The sequence below is a fragment of the Rhinolophus sinicus genome, chromosome 5 (genome assembly GCF_057876585.1).
Source record: "Rhinolophus sinicus isolate RSI-liver-muscle chromosome 5, RSI-T2T, whole genome shotgun sequence".
NCBI classification, from domain to species: domain Eukaryota; kingdom Metazoa; phylum Chordata; class Mammalia; order Chiroptera; family Rhinolophidae; genus Rhinolophus; species Rhinolophus sinicus.
The window spans coordinates 109,420,911-109,437,489 of NC_142505.1; the positions used below are offsets into that span (position 1 = coordinate 109,420,911).

The 16,579-nt window shown below is 49.4% G+C and overlaps 1 protein-coding gene across 1 annotated transcript in view; it reads right to left on the reverse strand.

Moving 5' to 3' along the window:
* The window catches only part of SDK1 (sidekick cell adhesion molecule 1), a 687,292-nt gene that overhangs the window by 186,929 nt on the left and 483,784 nt on the right, over positions 1 to 16,579 (reverse strand). The window contains exons 8-13 of the mRNA XM_088798792.1: positions 14,095 to 14,178; positions 10,496 to 10,690; positions 7,625 to 7,741; positions 6,357 to 6,524; positions 4,793 to 4,895; positions 2,491 to 2,667 (exon numbers count right to left, since the gene is read on the reverse strand). Coding sequence (XP_088654918.1) covers positions 2,491 to 2,667; positions 4,793 to 4,895; positions 6,357 to 6,524; positions 7,625 to 7,741; positions 10,496 to 10,690; positions 14,095 to 14,178 — 844 coding nt within the window. The remainder of the gene's footprint in view (positions 1 to 2,490; positions 2,668 to 4,792; positions 4,896 to 6,356; positions 6,525 to 7,624; positions 7,742 to 10,495; positions 10,691 to 14,094; positions 14,179 to 16,579) is intronic.

Genomic DNA, 16,579 nt, shown 5'->3' on the forward strand with positions numbered 1-16,579 from the left:
CCTCTTTTTGATTTTTTCTTTTGTCATCTGAGTAAATCATGGAAATGCTACTGAACTCAATTTGAAAGTTCTCTGAGAAGCAGAAAACACTCTGCAATCATGAGTTATGATTATTGTCATTTCCACTGTCATCGTGAAGTCGTGGAGTGAAGACCTGTTTGGATCTAAAGACACACAACGCTATAACCTACAACTTTCCCAATCCATTCAGATTTGGAAGAGTGGAGTGTTTATTACACTAACAATTCACAAGGAACAACTGTCTTCCAAATCAGTTCTGTAACCAGTCGTCGCTAAATTGGTTTGAATCACAAATCTGCAAATATTTCTACATTTAGAGATGAGGTGTTTTACCATTACAGAAAGCCTATTATTTTATAGATACAGCAACATTTGCTGAAAATGTATTTTACTTAGAGGAAATCAAATAAGCAAATAGTAGGAAAGATATGTAAATCAGTAGAACATAAAATTGTGCAGAATGAAAAGAATGCACCATGTTGAGAGTGTGCAATTTGACTTCTGCTGACAGAGTCTTTATGAAATGGTAGCGTTTATTTATTTGATACCAATGATGGATGATCTCCGAGTTCTCAAAGGCAGTTTTAAAAATGTGAACAGCACAGTGGACTGTGAGAATTCAGTAGCCATGGACTCTGTATTACCAACTGAGAAAGAGAAGCCCTACCACTGACGTGCGCTGTGACGGGGGAGGAGGGCCACGGCCAGGGCCGAGCGGGCTGGGGCGCTGGGTGCCCAGGCTCTTGACCACGTGTTCTGAGCCTGTTTGTTTGCTCCTGGAGGAAAAGCTCAGGGCCCGTGAGCATCGGAGGGAGACGAAGGGCGTGAGCGGGGTCGGGAGGACTAATAGATACACGTTGATTCACGCGTTCACGCCTTCAACCAACCACGGGGTTTACTGAGCACCGCTGCTGCACTGACAGTCAGGCTCTCCGAGCGCACAGTGGGGCCAGCAGCCAGGAGGGGGTCATGAAAATCGGAGCCCCCACCCTGTAGGCTCAAGGCTGATGGAGGACCCAGAAGCACCGTGGGAGACATCCTGGCCTCCCAATGGCAGAAAGTGACCCTGTGGCTGAATCCTAAAGAATGGATGAGGGGGTCCTTCAGGTGGATATGGCAGAAGACACAGGTCAAGCCATGGAGGCAACAGGCAACTGAGGTGTCCTGCATGGGGGCTCGGGGGACACAGGAGGGCAGAGAGAGCCCAGGGTAGCGGGTCTGAATTCAAAGGTGGGGCAGAGGCCCCGACGCTTCCACACTCACTCACAAAGCGGGAGGGCCGCCTGCACAGCAGCCTGGTGCCTGCGGCGCCAGGACCTCGGCGGGTCCTCTGGGGATGCGGGGACCTGCTGTTTCATGACTGACTAGGGTGACCTCCACACAGAACAGAGGTTATCATGGAGAGAGACCGCCGGCACGCAGGATGGGGCTCTTTCGGGTCCTGGGGGGACAGCCAGGCCTGTTGCACACCACAGACCTGGAAAACTCTGCCAGCAGGGCGGCAGGAAGCTGCACATTTGCTTGTGGTTCATGTGTGTGGGGCAACAAATACTGGACATGTGTGCTGAGCCTCGGCAAGTACTTTTCATCTTAACCCCCTCGGCCAGAGCCCAGTGCTTCAAAGATAAATGAGACTGCCCTGCACTCACAGTGTTCAGATTCTATTTGGGGGAATGAATGTGGTCTATAGAATCCGTCCTGGATCGAGGTCAGCCGAGGCCAGTAAGAGAAGCCTCTCCAGATTCCCTTTCGAATGGCCAGCGTGTCCCGTGTTAGCCTGGGATGCTGGCCGCTGCCTGGATGGGCCCGGCCCTGTTTCTTTCTTTTCAGGTTTTACTTTTGTACATATGTGTTCAGGGAATGTCAGGGAGGACAGCACTTCTAAATACATGTAAGAAAAATAACATTTGTCAGCAGGCTTTTCAGTTTCCTGCCCAGGAACAGAGGGAGTTGGACGGAAGAGAAATCGATTTTACCCTGGGTCCTTGGGACCCCCAGGAAGGCCCGGATTAGAAGTAACGGGCAGCTGCTTACTATTTTCAGGACTTCTAAAGACTTAATGGAAAGTGTCTACTTACTGCAGACACGCGCTGGAGCTAACTTAACTGCCCAGGCTAGTTGGCTCTCACGGTACGTCTGGCCTCGGTGGGCTGACCCTGACATTTCTCACCTACTGGAAGTTCTGGTGGGCATTACATGGAAAAGCAGAGATACCTGTCATGTGGTGAATAGAGTTTATCCCAACGTGGTGTCCCTGGGGGGAATGTGATAAAATGAGATCAATGAGGACGAAAGCCAGTAATCGAACCATCTACCCCGAGGGGAAACCTCCGGACGCGTGCATGCCTGCGAGGCCTCTGACTGCTGCCTTGGGACACGTGTTAAGTGACAGTCGCTGGGAAGAGGGATGACTGACTGCAACGCTGCAATAATCTGGAGACGCAGAAAGGAAGCGGCCTCAGTACTCACATCACTTCCAGACGGGCCTTCCTGGAGTCGTTCCCTCCTTCCGAATGGATTTCGCAGGTGTAGTCTCCAATGTCGCCGGACCACGTCTGGCTAATGAGCAGGGACCCGTCCTTCTCCACTACGATTCTGGAGCTGCTGGAGGGTGTGATGACCGTGTTGTCCTTCTTCCAGACGTAGCTGCGGGCCAAGCAAAGAGTCTTGGGTTAGAAAGAAAGGTCTTGAGTTAGGATCTTGGCCACCAATTCTCACTGTCTGTAAAAAACAAGCAACTGACCACCTTGTGGATATACCAGAATCCACCCTGCAGAGGGTAAATTTCATCATATGTGAATGGTATATATAAAAAAAAGAAAGAAGAAAAGCAACCAGATATCTTGGTCACAATGCATACACACATACTGAAGTTAAAAACAGAAGATAACGGGAAACATTTATCTGGTCTAAGGGTTTAAAGACCAAAGTCTGTAGAGTCATGGACACAGTTGCCTCCTGCTAACACTGCTCCTGCCCAGGAACATTCTGGAACGACCAGAGCATTGCCTGGGGAGGAGGCAATAACTTTAAAAAATCCCCAGAGCGGAGTTACCCAGTTCTGAAAAAAACCCTGATCACACTCTGTAAACATGTTTTCTTAAAACCCAACCATTCTGGCAGACGGTCCTTACAATTGCATTTCTTTCTCGTTTAATCTCATTTATGACAGTTTTTGCACATTTTTCTTTTCATATGTAGAATGAGTAAGAGCTTGTCCAGCCTCTGGATGTCAGTGGGCAGGCGCCACTACTCGCTGCAGATAGGATGAGAGTGCTAGCTTTCGGCTCCAGAATAATTTGATTGGATTTTCAAAATGTACTCCATTCTTTAAAAGCTTAACATACACAGAGCACAGACGTTTACCGACTACTTATGTGAAACTCCCCCAGGACAGAACAGGAACAACTCCACTAGAAGGAAACGAAGGAGTCGCTCACTTTAGGGGGCAGCATCAGCTACTGTCACTTATGCCCAGTGTCATTTCTGGAGAAACCCAGGACAAGGACGGCCCCAAGAGTGAGCACTCTAACTGCTTCTCAGAAAGGAGCTCCAATGCTGCCTGGTGAATCACACATAGGCAGTTACGAGGAAACCACAGAGATCCAAGGGGCTCCGGGTGCGCTCCAAACGTAGCAGAAAACCAGCCTTGTTTGTGATCCGTGCTTTTCTCGAATCATACTCCCAACTCAGTTAAAATGAATGAGTGCTTTCCAGGCATGATAAGTATCTCTAACACAGCGCCCAAGGATTCTTCAGCTAATCTTTAACCTGCTAGTCCTGTTTGTTTTGCATTTGACATACTTGTAACTAAACCAAACTTGGTTTTTGAGCTCTGGGCCAGGTGGAGCTATGGAAATTCATGATTTTTCCAAACAGCTACCCAGGAAGAGTGAGAAAACAGCTTCGCCTCTGACTCCAGTTAACAACGTATGCGTCAACCACTGTCTCCCTATGTTCAGAGGGAAAGGTTCCAGAAAGCAGGAGGGCATCTTGACTCCTCCTCTGGCTGACTGCCTGCCTCCTGGGCTAAGGCCAGAATGCAGACACTAGGACGACTGGATCTTTCTGTCTAGATTTATTTTCAAGACTGAGCCCGAAAATTAAAACCATTCTGAAAGTGGCAAGTCTGGGAAGAAGTTTGCCACTGGTGGTCACGTGCGCTCACGGTCCGCCTGCTACCTGGCGTGTCATATTTTCATCATTAGTTTACCGGTCTGAGTTCAAACAAAGATGGGATATCACCATTCCTTCAGTGAATCTTCACGTCATGCAGTTCCCTTCTTGACATGTTATTTCTCTCTAAATGCGTTAGGTAACGGTGCCTTGCCTTTCTTCCATGGCAGGGCTCCCTCGCTCCCCATTTCACAATGGAAGCATCCTTGGAGCAGAGAGAACCCCGGTGAGTACAGCACGGCCCCAATGTAAACACTTCTGCAATCCTATTCGATCCCTCTGGATTTTTCTTTCATTAAGTATCAGCCTCTGACATGTACGTTTTACAGATAGTGTATTAACCTTGGCAGAAAAATCACGGAACGCTATATTGAAGGCACGAAGTGGAACACAGCTCACTGTAAATAACACATAAGGCCGGAGTAGAAAATGGGATTTGGGTGATTAATGACGGAGCCCACGACCGTGCAGCACCGTAATCAGGGATCTACGGCTGAAATCAAAGTTCCTGAAATTCTCCCTTCTGGCCTCAACTTCCCTTCAGAAGCTCACAGAATATTAACGAGCCCGAAACTTAGTTGCTGAGCGAGCTGACCGGAGAGAGATGCGGGGGTCATGTGTGGCCCCGCAGTGCAGCACGGCTGTCGTCCCCTTAATCACCACGCGGTCCTCAGGAGGGCTGACGATGGACGTCCGGTCTGAAAAACACAAGTCACCGCTCAGACAAAACTACAAGCGTGAGTGCTTCCTCCCTCAGGGGTAATGCATTGGTCATCTGAGAGAAGGCCTCCAAGTTCCCTCTGATCTTGGCAAAATGGGTAAATGGCTGCACTGAGACTTCCAGGGGACGGAAACAAGCCGCTCCAGACGGCTGCCAAGGAGGTCAAGCCCCCGCCCCTCTCTGATTGCCCCGAACCTCTCAGCACTCTGGAGAGATGAGAAGGGCAGCTGTTACGCAAATGTTCACTCTTAGGTAAAAATCTTGGTTCTTTCCCAAGATAATCAACATTCTGGTAATTTCTACTGTCCCCCTCGTACTTCACGACTTTGCAGAGTGCTTTCATTTATGATATTGCTTTATTTAATCCTCACAAGAGTCTTCTGAAGGTTGTGATATTGCTGCTCTCAGTTTTCAGGAATGAAACTGATGCTGAGAAACATGGCGGCTTGCTGGGTACCACCGAGCTAGTGAGCAGTGGGGCCTGGTGCCACTCCGTCTAGACCAGAAGGGACCCCACACTCCCCGGCCCTGGCGACAGCTCTGTGGTGTGTGTCCCCACACTGCACAGCTCTGAGGTGGACTCTGCTCTGGCACCGCAAACAGAGCTCGGTATGTTTCGAACACCTGACAGACTACCAACCACAGCACAGAGAAAGCTGCCTGGGTCGGAAGTAAAGCACAAGTTAGTGCCTCCTCAGGATGGTGCTGTAATCACCAGTTCACTCATACAAGTGACCACTTTCTCTCCTCATACAGTTTAGGAAAATCTCGTAGTGAGCACTGTCTTTTCTTTTTTGAACAATGACTTTTCAGTAATGTTTTAGATCTGGATGAGGCAGAGGGGAAAGTACACTGGCAAGTGGAGCTAAAGGGGCTGCAATCCTTGGCAGATAACTTCTGCGTTTCAGAAACCTGCGCTACAGAGAGAAGAAGAAACAGAAGCTGGAGCAATGCAGGTCTCTCTCTCTCTCTCTCTCTCCCTCTCCCCCCCCCCCTCTCTGCTTCTCATATATAGGAGACATTCATATCTCATACACTGGGAGTGTTCTATTGGGTTATCATGCCAGCATACAAAAAATACACTTCTTCTAGGATTTGAATGCTTGACTCAGTTCCCTTCTATAATGACTATAAAATTAACTAACCTGTCAGCTTTGTTATTTGAGCTACTTGGGGATAATATCCCTAACTCTATGGACTTTAAAAAGTCAATCTTTTGTCTCTCCTGACCATCTCCTTTAAATCTTGGAATACACTTTCTAATTACTCTTTTAGAAATGGAAAAATTAATTACTTAGTAGGTTTCTATAAGTTAGTTGCAGAAATAATCACTATCATCTGATTGGATCAGAGTCCAGGGGCACCGACACCTACACACAGAGGACGCGCTACTTAAACCGCGGTTAGTGGGAGGGTCTGTAGGGACTGTGGTCCTTACTCCATACGGTGAGCGTGGCAGACGCGTTCAGGGATCCCTCTGTGTTGGCTGCATAGCAGGTGTAGTTGCCAGCATCCTGGATGAGGACAGGGCTTATCTGCAGACCCCCTGATTCAAGCAACATGAATCTAGGAATCCGCACAGAGCCACTGGCCAAAACGTGGTTTCCTGAAGAACAGCCGAGAAAACAGGAGTGTTAGAACCATAAGGCTCAAGAGAAGGTCATGCTTAGGGCCACAGCTAAAAAGAGAGCTGGAGGAAACATCAGAATAGAGTGGAAACTCGATGCACAAACATAAGGAAAACAGTCACCGTTAGCATTTGTGCAGTAACAAGAACTGACACATTCTCCATGTCCAACACTGAGTGATTTGGTTAAACAGATTATAACCCATGTCTGTGATTGCTACCTTTGGGTGACTGATTTTGAGTTTTCTTTATATTTATATTATATTTTTATATTACGCTCTCCTTCTCATTAAGCTGCAGTCTCCCAGATCTTTATGATTGTAGGCTAAGGTCTGAGTGCACGGGTTATGCCTCTGAGAGTCCAGAAGCCGCTGGGGTTTTCTGGGAGCATGAAAAGAACGGAAGTTTGGAAGCACCCAGAAACTGTCCAGCCAGCACGGCCAGTTAATCTGCGTGGATGGACGCAGTTTAGCACGGCGTGTTATGGGCGGACGATAAGCGTCACCCGTTGTGTGACATGCGCCTGCCGTTAGAGGCTGTGGGAGCTCCAAGGAAAGCCCAGGACGGGACAACCTTCACAGGATGTGAAAGTACCGTGGAGTAAAGAGTGTCACACATGTCCAACTGGGAAGGGCGCAAATGGTCCTGTACTAGAAGCATCTTTCTAAAAAAAATTACGATTCCGAGTTTTTAATGTTACCAGGGAAGAACTCCTTTGTTTCACAAATGGGGAAACTGAGCCCTGGCAGTGCTAGTCTAAATCTGATACCTAGATTTTAAGGTCCAAGGCCCCCGAGGAAGAACTAAGACAAAGGAAAGTGACACCCACACATTTTCTTATAAATGTCTGTTTAAAAAATGATTAGCCTGCAGGTTCCATGAAGCTGACGGGGTCTTGTCTGTCTTATGTGTCCTTGTACCTCTGGCATTAGCACCTGGGTGTTGCTCAATAAATGGCCATATAATCCTCACTGAATGAATGAATGAATGAATGAATGAATGAGAGGGACTGATGTACCCTTGGCCCAATGGGTCCTCTCTGTGTGGGCCAGGTTGCTTGGCAGGCACGCGCCACCTACCTCTCCTCCAGGTGATGGCGGGTTTGGGAGCCCCCGACACCTCACACCTCAGAATGGCTGTCATCCCATCGGTGACCGTGGTGTCCATTGGAATCTGGGTAAATGCTGGTGCCACGTCTAAACAGAGGAGTTAAATGGGACATACTCAGTGCGCTGTCAGAAATGACCCCCCCCCCCCCAGCCTGGTGGAGTGGTCCATATGGGCTTTACAGAACTAATCACAGAGACAGGGATAGTGATAAAAAAATGAAAACCTTTCGGGAGTGACTAGAACTTTCCATTATTCCTCTCCCAGGAATTGCCTGTCTCTACTTCCAGCTAAAGAGAAATACAGTCTCCTGGTGTAATGCGCACATAGTGGGAACTTTTAGGTGAAGGCTAAAGAGAGGAGACACATTTACTTGGAGAAATCAAACAAGCTGCTTTCACTATTAAAAATAAGTCATAAAAGCTGATTTTTGAGTACTAGAGATCATCCAAAAGATGACACTTTCACACTTTCTAGGATCCATTCTGAAGGTTAAAATAACCAGAATTCAAAGATTCAGTAAAGAATTTCTGGGACGGGTCGTGGGCCCCCCTGTTCGGGGGTCTCCTGGTTCACGGGGCCTCTAGCCCCATAGCCCTGAGTCAGACCAAGAGAGGCGCTGCCAGGCTTCAGCGAGGCTCATCCGCCACTTGGCTAATGATGACACGGGAGTCCCCGAGGAGCAGGGCCCTGCGTCTCTGGATCTGTGTGAGGGGCTGGGCTGAAGGCCCGGGAGAAGTGGGCAGGACTCGAGGTGACCGAGGCCCAGTGGCTCCGCTGCCCCCTGGTGGGAATCCCTGCAGCTCGAGAGGCGCGCTGATTCTGTCTCAGGGCACACACCCCACACCCGATCTCTGCACCCCTAGTACCACCACCTCAGTGACGCCGCGGCCTCCTAACCAGGCTCAAGCCTTCTGCGCTTCCCCTCAGAATCCCTTCTACACCCAGCTTTGGGTGCCCTCGGAAAGTGCTGACTGACACCCTGCCAGCCCCCGAGGCCCCGGCTGACTCTCCCTGTCGCCTCCCAGGGCCCCTTGCCCATGTCAGGCCCGTCCCCACCTGCCTGCTCTTGCTGCACACACACCCAGCCTGGCTCGTCCCTCTAAGGCGCTTGCAGCACCCCTTCCCCACCCCACGACACGCACATCCCTGCCCCCCATGATTCTGCACAGGCTCCTCCTTCTCTTCGAGTCTGGGCTCTGGCGCCATCTGGGAGAAACTTTCCCGACCGCCCCTGCAGCAGTCTTCCCGGGTCACCCCCAGTGGGCCTGTTCTGTTGCCTTCACTTACTTATCTTTAGCTGAACTATCGCAGCCTTTACTGTCTTTCTCCTCCCCCACGACCCTCTGTCTGGAAGCCCCATAACCTCATCTGTCTTCCTCATAGCTCTGTCCCCAAGCCTGGTGGACCCAGAAGGCCTGACACAGATGCTCAATAAATGTTTGTTAAACGAAGGAATAAATATTGATTGTTTTATACACTATGTTTTCCTTTCATTAAAGCTGTTTTGATGTGAAAAAAAGAGTCCATTTTGCTAAACTTACAAATCATGATCATTTATCTGTTCACTCCCCCGTTGCCATGGTAACAACTTTAAGTAGCATTTCATTTAAATTTGCAATCTGATCTCACAAGGACCCTGTGAACTGGGCTGGGTTGGTTCCATTTCGAGAACACTGAGGCTAAGAAATTAAGTCCTGTGCCCTAGGTTTCTCACTGGAGAGAGGGTTGGCCACCACAGCCCGGGGGCCAAGTCCAGCCTGGTGCCTGCTTTGTAAATAAAGTTTTATTGGAACAGCCCACTTGCCTTGTATTATCTGTGCTGCTTTCATGCCGCCACAGCAGAGGTGAGTGGCCTCCAGAGACCAGGCCCCTCCACACTGAACACATTCACTATCTGCCCTTTTACTTCTCACTTTTGAAAAAGTCTGCTGATCCCTGCCCCATAATATCCTGGCCCACAACTGCAAGGTATGCTTTAATAAATCTAACTGATCGAAACTCGTTTCTGGCTTAAGTATCTACAGTTATTTCTACTGTTTGAAGCCACACTGGTTTCCTATACTCCAAAGTGGAGGATGAATTTGACCCCTGGGCAAGGGTCAAGAAGGTGACCCCTAGTTTACCAAAATATATGCGTGGATCTTTAAATATTCCCCCGTCTCTTTGTAAGTTCTGGCCGACAAGAGCCCCCGGCCCCACGCACCCTGACATTGATCTGCTTTTCCAAGGCCTCTCACTCCTGAGGAGATGAGCATTTTGCTGCCGAAAGGGCAAACATGAAAGGTATGATTCCATCATCACTAAGTTCTACTTCACTGTAGAGCAGTCACACAGCTGTGGGAGATGAAGAAGAAAACCCACAGATAAAATGAAAACCTTTACCTTTGTTTTATTTTTCAGAGTGCCCACGTATTTCTGTTAATGGGGTAATAAAAGAAACTCAGGAAAGAGCTATAATCATTCAATAAAACTACAACAGAGAATGAATATTTTAAAAATGGAAAAAAGATCCAAAGGAAAAGGTTAGGGACGAGCTGTTCACTAATGGTCCTTCTAGTTCTGTGCAGAGAAATGGGGAACGTTTTCTACTGCGCAGGTCAGAGGAGGCTCAGTGCTGGAATCCTCCACCCCTTACGATGCAGCTGTGGGCTTCACAGAGCTTAACAAGTGGGTTAAGGAGTGCTGAGGGGTGGCTGTCCCCAGCGGTCCCCTCAGGCCCCTGCACCCTACTGACCTCAGGGGACTAAATACATCCTGAGTGTGCCACGCGAGCCAAGGTGGGGCAGCCTGGCCAGAGGGCTGGTCCAGACGGCCCGGCTGTGCTGCTGGGCGGTACTCACTGGTCACGTCCAGGAAGGTATGGGTCTGGACCTCCCCTCCTTCGTTACTGGCAAAGCACTGGAAGATTCCAGAGTCATCCGGATGTAGCTTCTGGATGCGCAGGACTCCACTTGGGAGCACCCTGTATCGAGGGTTCTGCAGCTTGCTGATGGAGATGGCGTCCTTGTACCATCTCAGCGTGGGAAGAGGGACCCCTGCACGGGAGTGGGAAGAGGTGGGCATTAAAAAAATTAAATTGCAAGAATCTCTCACATGAAGAATAAATGGCAGTATTTTAGTGGATATTTTCTTATCTGTCAGTCCTCTCAGCCACCCTGTTAGGTGTTACTTGTCTCATCCTGTATGAAGAAATGGAGGGAGTGGGGACGGGCACCCAGCACCTGCTGCGGACCCTTCCTGGTGGGCGCCCACAGCCCACACAGCTTTGTTCTCTTGTCTGGGCAGAAAGCATGTCCAGTTGTGCTCATCCAGACGGATGGGTTGGGGACGAAGGTCTCTGCTGCTCCGCTTGGGGCTCAGCGACGGTCACCAGGGCAGGAGCCGGGGGGCAGCAAAGTCCCAGGTGGTCTGTGCCATCACGGGCAGAGCAGCTCCCACTGCTGGTCTCCATCCCCTCACATTTGGAAAGGAGGTGACCATCGCAGCCTCAGGAGGTGCTGTGATTGTGAATCGCGTCAGTCTGTATGAAAGTACCCAGGACACCGTAAGTGCTCCAGGGGCATCGTGACAACTGCCAGCAGTAATGAGTGCCATCTTGTAAACAGCCCCTGTCTAAGGGGGGACACCATTGACCTCAGCGGAAGGCTGCTGCACTGAAGGAGCCATGGGTCAGGTTAAGTACCAAGCACGTGCGTGCATTTCAAGGCTGAGCAGACAGAGGACACTGAACCGTGGACACAGGAAGAGCTGTGTTGGTCCCTAGGACTGTGAGCACAGCAGATGAGAGGAAGGCTGAGGATGCTGCCGTCCCTGTGCCCAGAGGCGAATCGGGCCCGGAGCACGGCCAAGGCTTGACTAAGCGGTAGGGGGTGGGACTGCAGCTAACGCCCAGCCATCACTCCATGCCCTCGTCCGCACCCTAACGACATTACCGTGAGAACCAGGATGCAGCCGGCCCACCCTGAAGGAGGGGTACATGCCAGGGACCAGGGACAAGCTCCCACGGGCGGAACATGGGCTGGAAACATGGGGCTTATCCTCAGCCCGACAGCACGAGGAGCAGTGCTGCTCCCCGACTTGCTGTGGTCAGCATGTGTGTGTGGCCCAGGCGACACGGCATGCAGGCACCATTCCCGCAACAGCCTGGCTACACTGGACAAGCCTTGACCAGGGAAACACCAAGCTCCTTCTGGGCTTTGCTGGGTGGCTTGGGTGACTCGCAACGGGGGAAGACTGTTTCCTTGGGACTTCTCCCTGACCCTTCCTGAAGCCAAGGAGGGTCAAGCCACCTATGAGGGGTAAACTGGGCAGCCTGGAGGGGCTGCATGGAGAAACAGGCCGAAGCGCTCCAATCCAGAGCCCTGAACGACAGTGGGCACACGTGCGTGCTGCGGGCCCACGGGCGCAGGGCAGAGATCGCAGGCTCACTTTTCCATCTCAGAGGACTCTGTGCCTCAGTTTCCCTACATGTAAGATCAGCTCAAATAAAACAAGTCTCCACATGATTCAGCGTGAAAAACACACCCAAATTCTTCGGTTTGAGATGCTATGTAATTGTAAGATGTCTTCTTTTAATAAATAAAGTTATAGTTTCATGGAATAGTTCAGGATAATGTATTCTCAGATTCTGTTCTTTGCCTTAATTATGTGTTTCCTGTCACTTTTCATTAAATCAGGAAATTAAAAAAAAATCCATTTCAAGGTAAAAGCATAATCAATTCATGTAAAATCCCCTAATAGCAATTACATGATGTAGCTTTCATAAAGAATAACCACTTCGCACACTGCTATACTCTCAGTGTCAAAATTAAGAGAAAGCAGTAAATTACACGATGGCAACGCAATGTAGAAAGACCTGCTCAAATTATATTTATAAGTCCGTACTTAACAAGCGGTTTACCCCATAGAAATCAGGAAAAAGGAGAATTCTCTAGTTAAGTGGAGAGCCTGAGATTGTCATTTACTGAAAAATAATTGTTAGTGCACAGGGAACTGGGAGTGTTTCTGTTTTGCGGCAATTCCATGTCATGAAGGAAACCTTATCCCTGCAGTACTGTGGGCTCTAACTGCCGTACAGCTCCGCTTTCAGAGTTGTCAGCCTTACAAGCTGGTGTTTATACAAGAAAGGGAACAGTGCGGCCACAGCAATGAAAATATTTCCATTTAAAATCCACGTGACCATTCTCTCACTCTTTCCTCCGCTCCCTAGGCTGACTCGGGAGAGCTGGGACAGAGGGATGGAGACAGAGCAGATCTGTAAACAGTGGCCATGCTGAGCTGCCCAGGGCTGCAAAGCAGAGCTGCCCAGGAAACAGACTTGTGGGTGGAGTGGCTGTTGTACAAAGCAGAGTGGACAGAAAGGAGGGGACGTGTGGCTAGACGCTGATCTCCATGGACTGTCAGTATTGCTCACAGTGACACCAGCATCCTTTTCAGAAATGAGAAATGACACGCAGGTGCTGACAGATGTGGGTATCAGTTCTAAGGCGCAGGGCCTCAGCTCTCAGGAGACGCCTGGTGTTCTGGCCAAAGCACTTGCTTGGGTAGCTGACGGGTTTGGGTTTGGCTCCTGTCTCCATGGCCACGTGGCCCTCGCTGGTTACCTGCCCAGTAGTGAATGAGCACCCCGTACGTGCCAGACACTGGAGGAGGTCTTACAAGAAGTATCTCACTGCATCTTCCCGGCTCTGTGCCCCAGCACATTATGAACTTTGGTTTTTGTACATTACAGTAAGATAATATTGCTCTTACGGAGCTGTCTGAAGATTTACAAAATTGTTAGTAATCCTTACCTCCCAGCGCTTAGAAGAAAATACCCACCCTTAAGATGGACAAATATTAACATTAAAAACACAAAGGTCCTTTTCATTTCTTGACAATCTCCAAGGCACTAACATAGCTTTTGTTAATGCATTTGCCTTAAAAAGCCTGTCCTGGACATGAAATGGTGGCAGTGGACAGATAGTAACCAAAGCATGGGGACAAGTGGTGGAATTGCCTGAATAACAAAGGTCAAGTCGACTGAAAGCTGAAAAGGCTTCCTGTTTAAAGAATTTCCAATGGATCTTTCCTCCTACAGAGCCCTGTGGATGAGAATGAATTTCCTGCCCTGAGTCTTGAGGATCACGCTGTCGAGGAGTCATGTCGAGGAGTCAGAGCGTTTGACGGGAGTCAGGAGGACGAGGCTATGCTAAGGCCTCCTTGTTCTTCCCTTGGGTAAATATCATCCCTGCTTTGCAGGTGAGGAAGCAAACGCTCAGCAAGGTCAAACACCACCTCCAAGGTCATGTGCATAGTGACTGAATTCTACTCTGCTCCCAAGTCCCTTTCTCACCACCGCACTCAAAGTGTCCCCCCCATGGTGACTACTCTGCCCTGGAAAATGCCACTTCTGTTCCTCTGTCTTGCGGCTGCTTTTCAGCGGCCTCCCCGCACTCACCCATGGCTCGACACACGACGTCCACTGTTTCTTCCACTTCCGCTAAAATCCGACTCTCGGGTTCAGCAGTAAAATACGGTGGCTCTTTAAACAAACAAACAAAAAAAAACATAGAAAAGCACCCCTAAGCAAGGGAGGTTTATTTCAGGAGACACTTACAGCCTCAAAGAGATTAAAGTCCTTTTGAAAACTAGTTTTGAAAACTTCGTCAGTTACCATCATACACACAAACTCAGAATTCAGTGGGCAGAGGCCAAGGTCATTTATGGTCTCAGGTTTCTGGAAGCAAATGACTACTCGGGCAATGGCTACTTCGCAGTTTATGGGCTAGAATCATGGAATATCTTAATTCACATTTAGAAGGACTGTCCCGAGAGGCTCATAACGGTTTATATTTACAGCACAGTATTTTATAGCTAGTCTACTTCAGTATCTAAACTAAACACCAACTCAGGAGGCACCCGCCTACCCCAGGGAACAGGGCAGCCTCTTCACATATTTTCTGAAGTCTTAGCAGTTCTTCTTCTGCAAAATATAGACCTAATACTTCAATGGAACACAAAATGATAGCTAAGAGAAAAAAGCACAAGGGTCTCTCATCCGTCTTTAGCAGCCAAGGAAACTCTTAACCACTTGCATATCTCTAGATACTCCACTCGCCTATTCAACCAAGAACCATAGTGGTTGTATTAAACAAGGAATTTCCTTGGAGAGCAAATTGCAGTATTCTTCTCAGTTTATTCAGCAGAAATTCAACAGTGGCTGAGTTCGTGGGACATTAAGGTGGCAGCGATTTTGCTATCATGATAACAAAAGGCTGTTGTAGCCGCTCTCTGCGTGAAAATGAATTTCTGGGCCTGCTGCCAGAGGGGTTTGTGTCCACTGTAACTGTGCTGCGTGTGGACACTACATGTGGACTACAGCCTGGCCTGCCTTCTGTACCCACGGTCTCTTTAAAACGGGTGGAAGCTAAAAGAGCAACGGAAACTTGGCGCTTCAGTGAAATGATTAGGGAGAAGAGGCTGAAGGTCCATCATGGGAAGCAAACTCAGGCATCAATTCTGCAATGATCTGGATCATTCGAGCAGAGACAACCTGCCTGAATGACCACTCAGGCTGACACGGCTGCAAACTCACCCGACAGAGGCATACCTCCGCTCATTAAGTGTGTACAGACCAGGCCTAGAGAAATACTGCAAGGACTGGGTGTCTTTCTCAAGCCAGTCTCCACGGCACGCTCACATATTCACACTCAGCCAGTCTCCGTCATTCACAATGAGAGCAGCATTATTCCTATTCTAAGTCCACAGCAGCTGCTTCCTGCCAAGGCAGGATGGAGGGAGGGAGGCAGGGAGGGAGCATTTCACGTGGGATACAATCACTGGCAGGTACTCAGTCTCAGCTCTCGCAGACCTGACACTACGGCATCAGAACGACCTCAGCTGTGCTACTGGTATTAGCCGAGAGATGTTATAAGGAAAGTGTTACTTGAAAAATAATTCACTGGGGTTTCTGAATGATTTGTGAATAAGAAACCAGAGTAGATCTGAGACACACAGAGATAGCCGTCTACTGTAGTTACTGTCACTGACGTGTTTTTGAGTGGGTGTGAAAGAGCCAGCGTGCCAGATCGTGCACGCTCGTGGGAGTAGACAAGTGTGCAAACAGCATGGCTTGATGTGTGAAGTAGACAAGATGCTGCTGCCGGTCTGGACAGGTGTCTGGAAGCTGTGCGTGCTGCATCTCACTGGACGCAAGATGCCACCGCTGCTGGCAAGAGGCACCATGGTTCCAGTTATCTCCAAGAAAGAAAAGGAGGTGCTGTGGGTTGTGCCACACGTCTGATTTCAGAGACAGTGAATGTGCAAAATGTGTTTCACGTAACTGATGGATGGTAAATAACTAATAAGACATGACAGGTAGTAATGGAGTTCTACCAACAGCTAGTGAAGCTGCCACTTCAGCGCCTCTGTGACTGACATTACTTCAATCCTAACAATACGAATATCTGCACTTTGAGGTGTGGAAACTGAGGCCAGCAGAGGCAGAGGCCCTTGTTCCAGCCAGTGAGCTGGTGCAGTGAGACTCTGAGCCCAGCCCCATCTCCAGAGCCGTCCTTGTATACACTGTGTGTCTCTGACCCACCGTGTGCCATGGGCTACACAGTACGGCTGAGAGATTCATTCCTGTCGGGTGAAGACTCCGAGAGATTCCTAGAAGCAAGCGGAATCTGAGAGGCGTCTTGAGGGCTGTGACTCACTAACCAGGTGAGGTGGTGCCCAGGGCAGAAGGCCAATCACCCCATCACAGGCTTGTGCATGTGCTCAGTCTGCAAGACGGTGGCCAGTCTTGGGTTGGCGTCCCCCCAAAGCAGGCCCTGAGCCCAGGTTCGCTGCCAGGAGCCCACCTGGGAGGTGACGGGAACGCTGCTGGGAGGGCCAAGGCCAGCTGAAAAAGAACCTTATCAAGGGAGCTCCCACTGTGG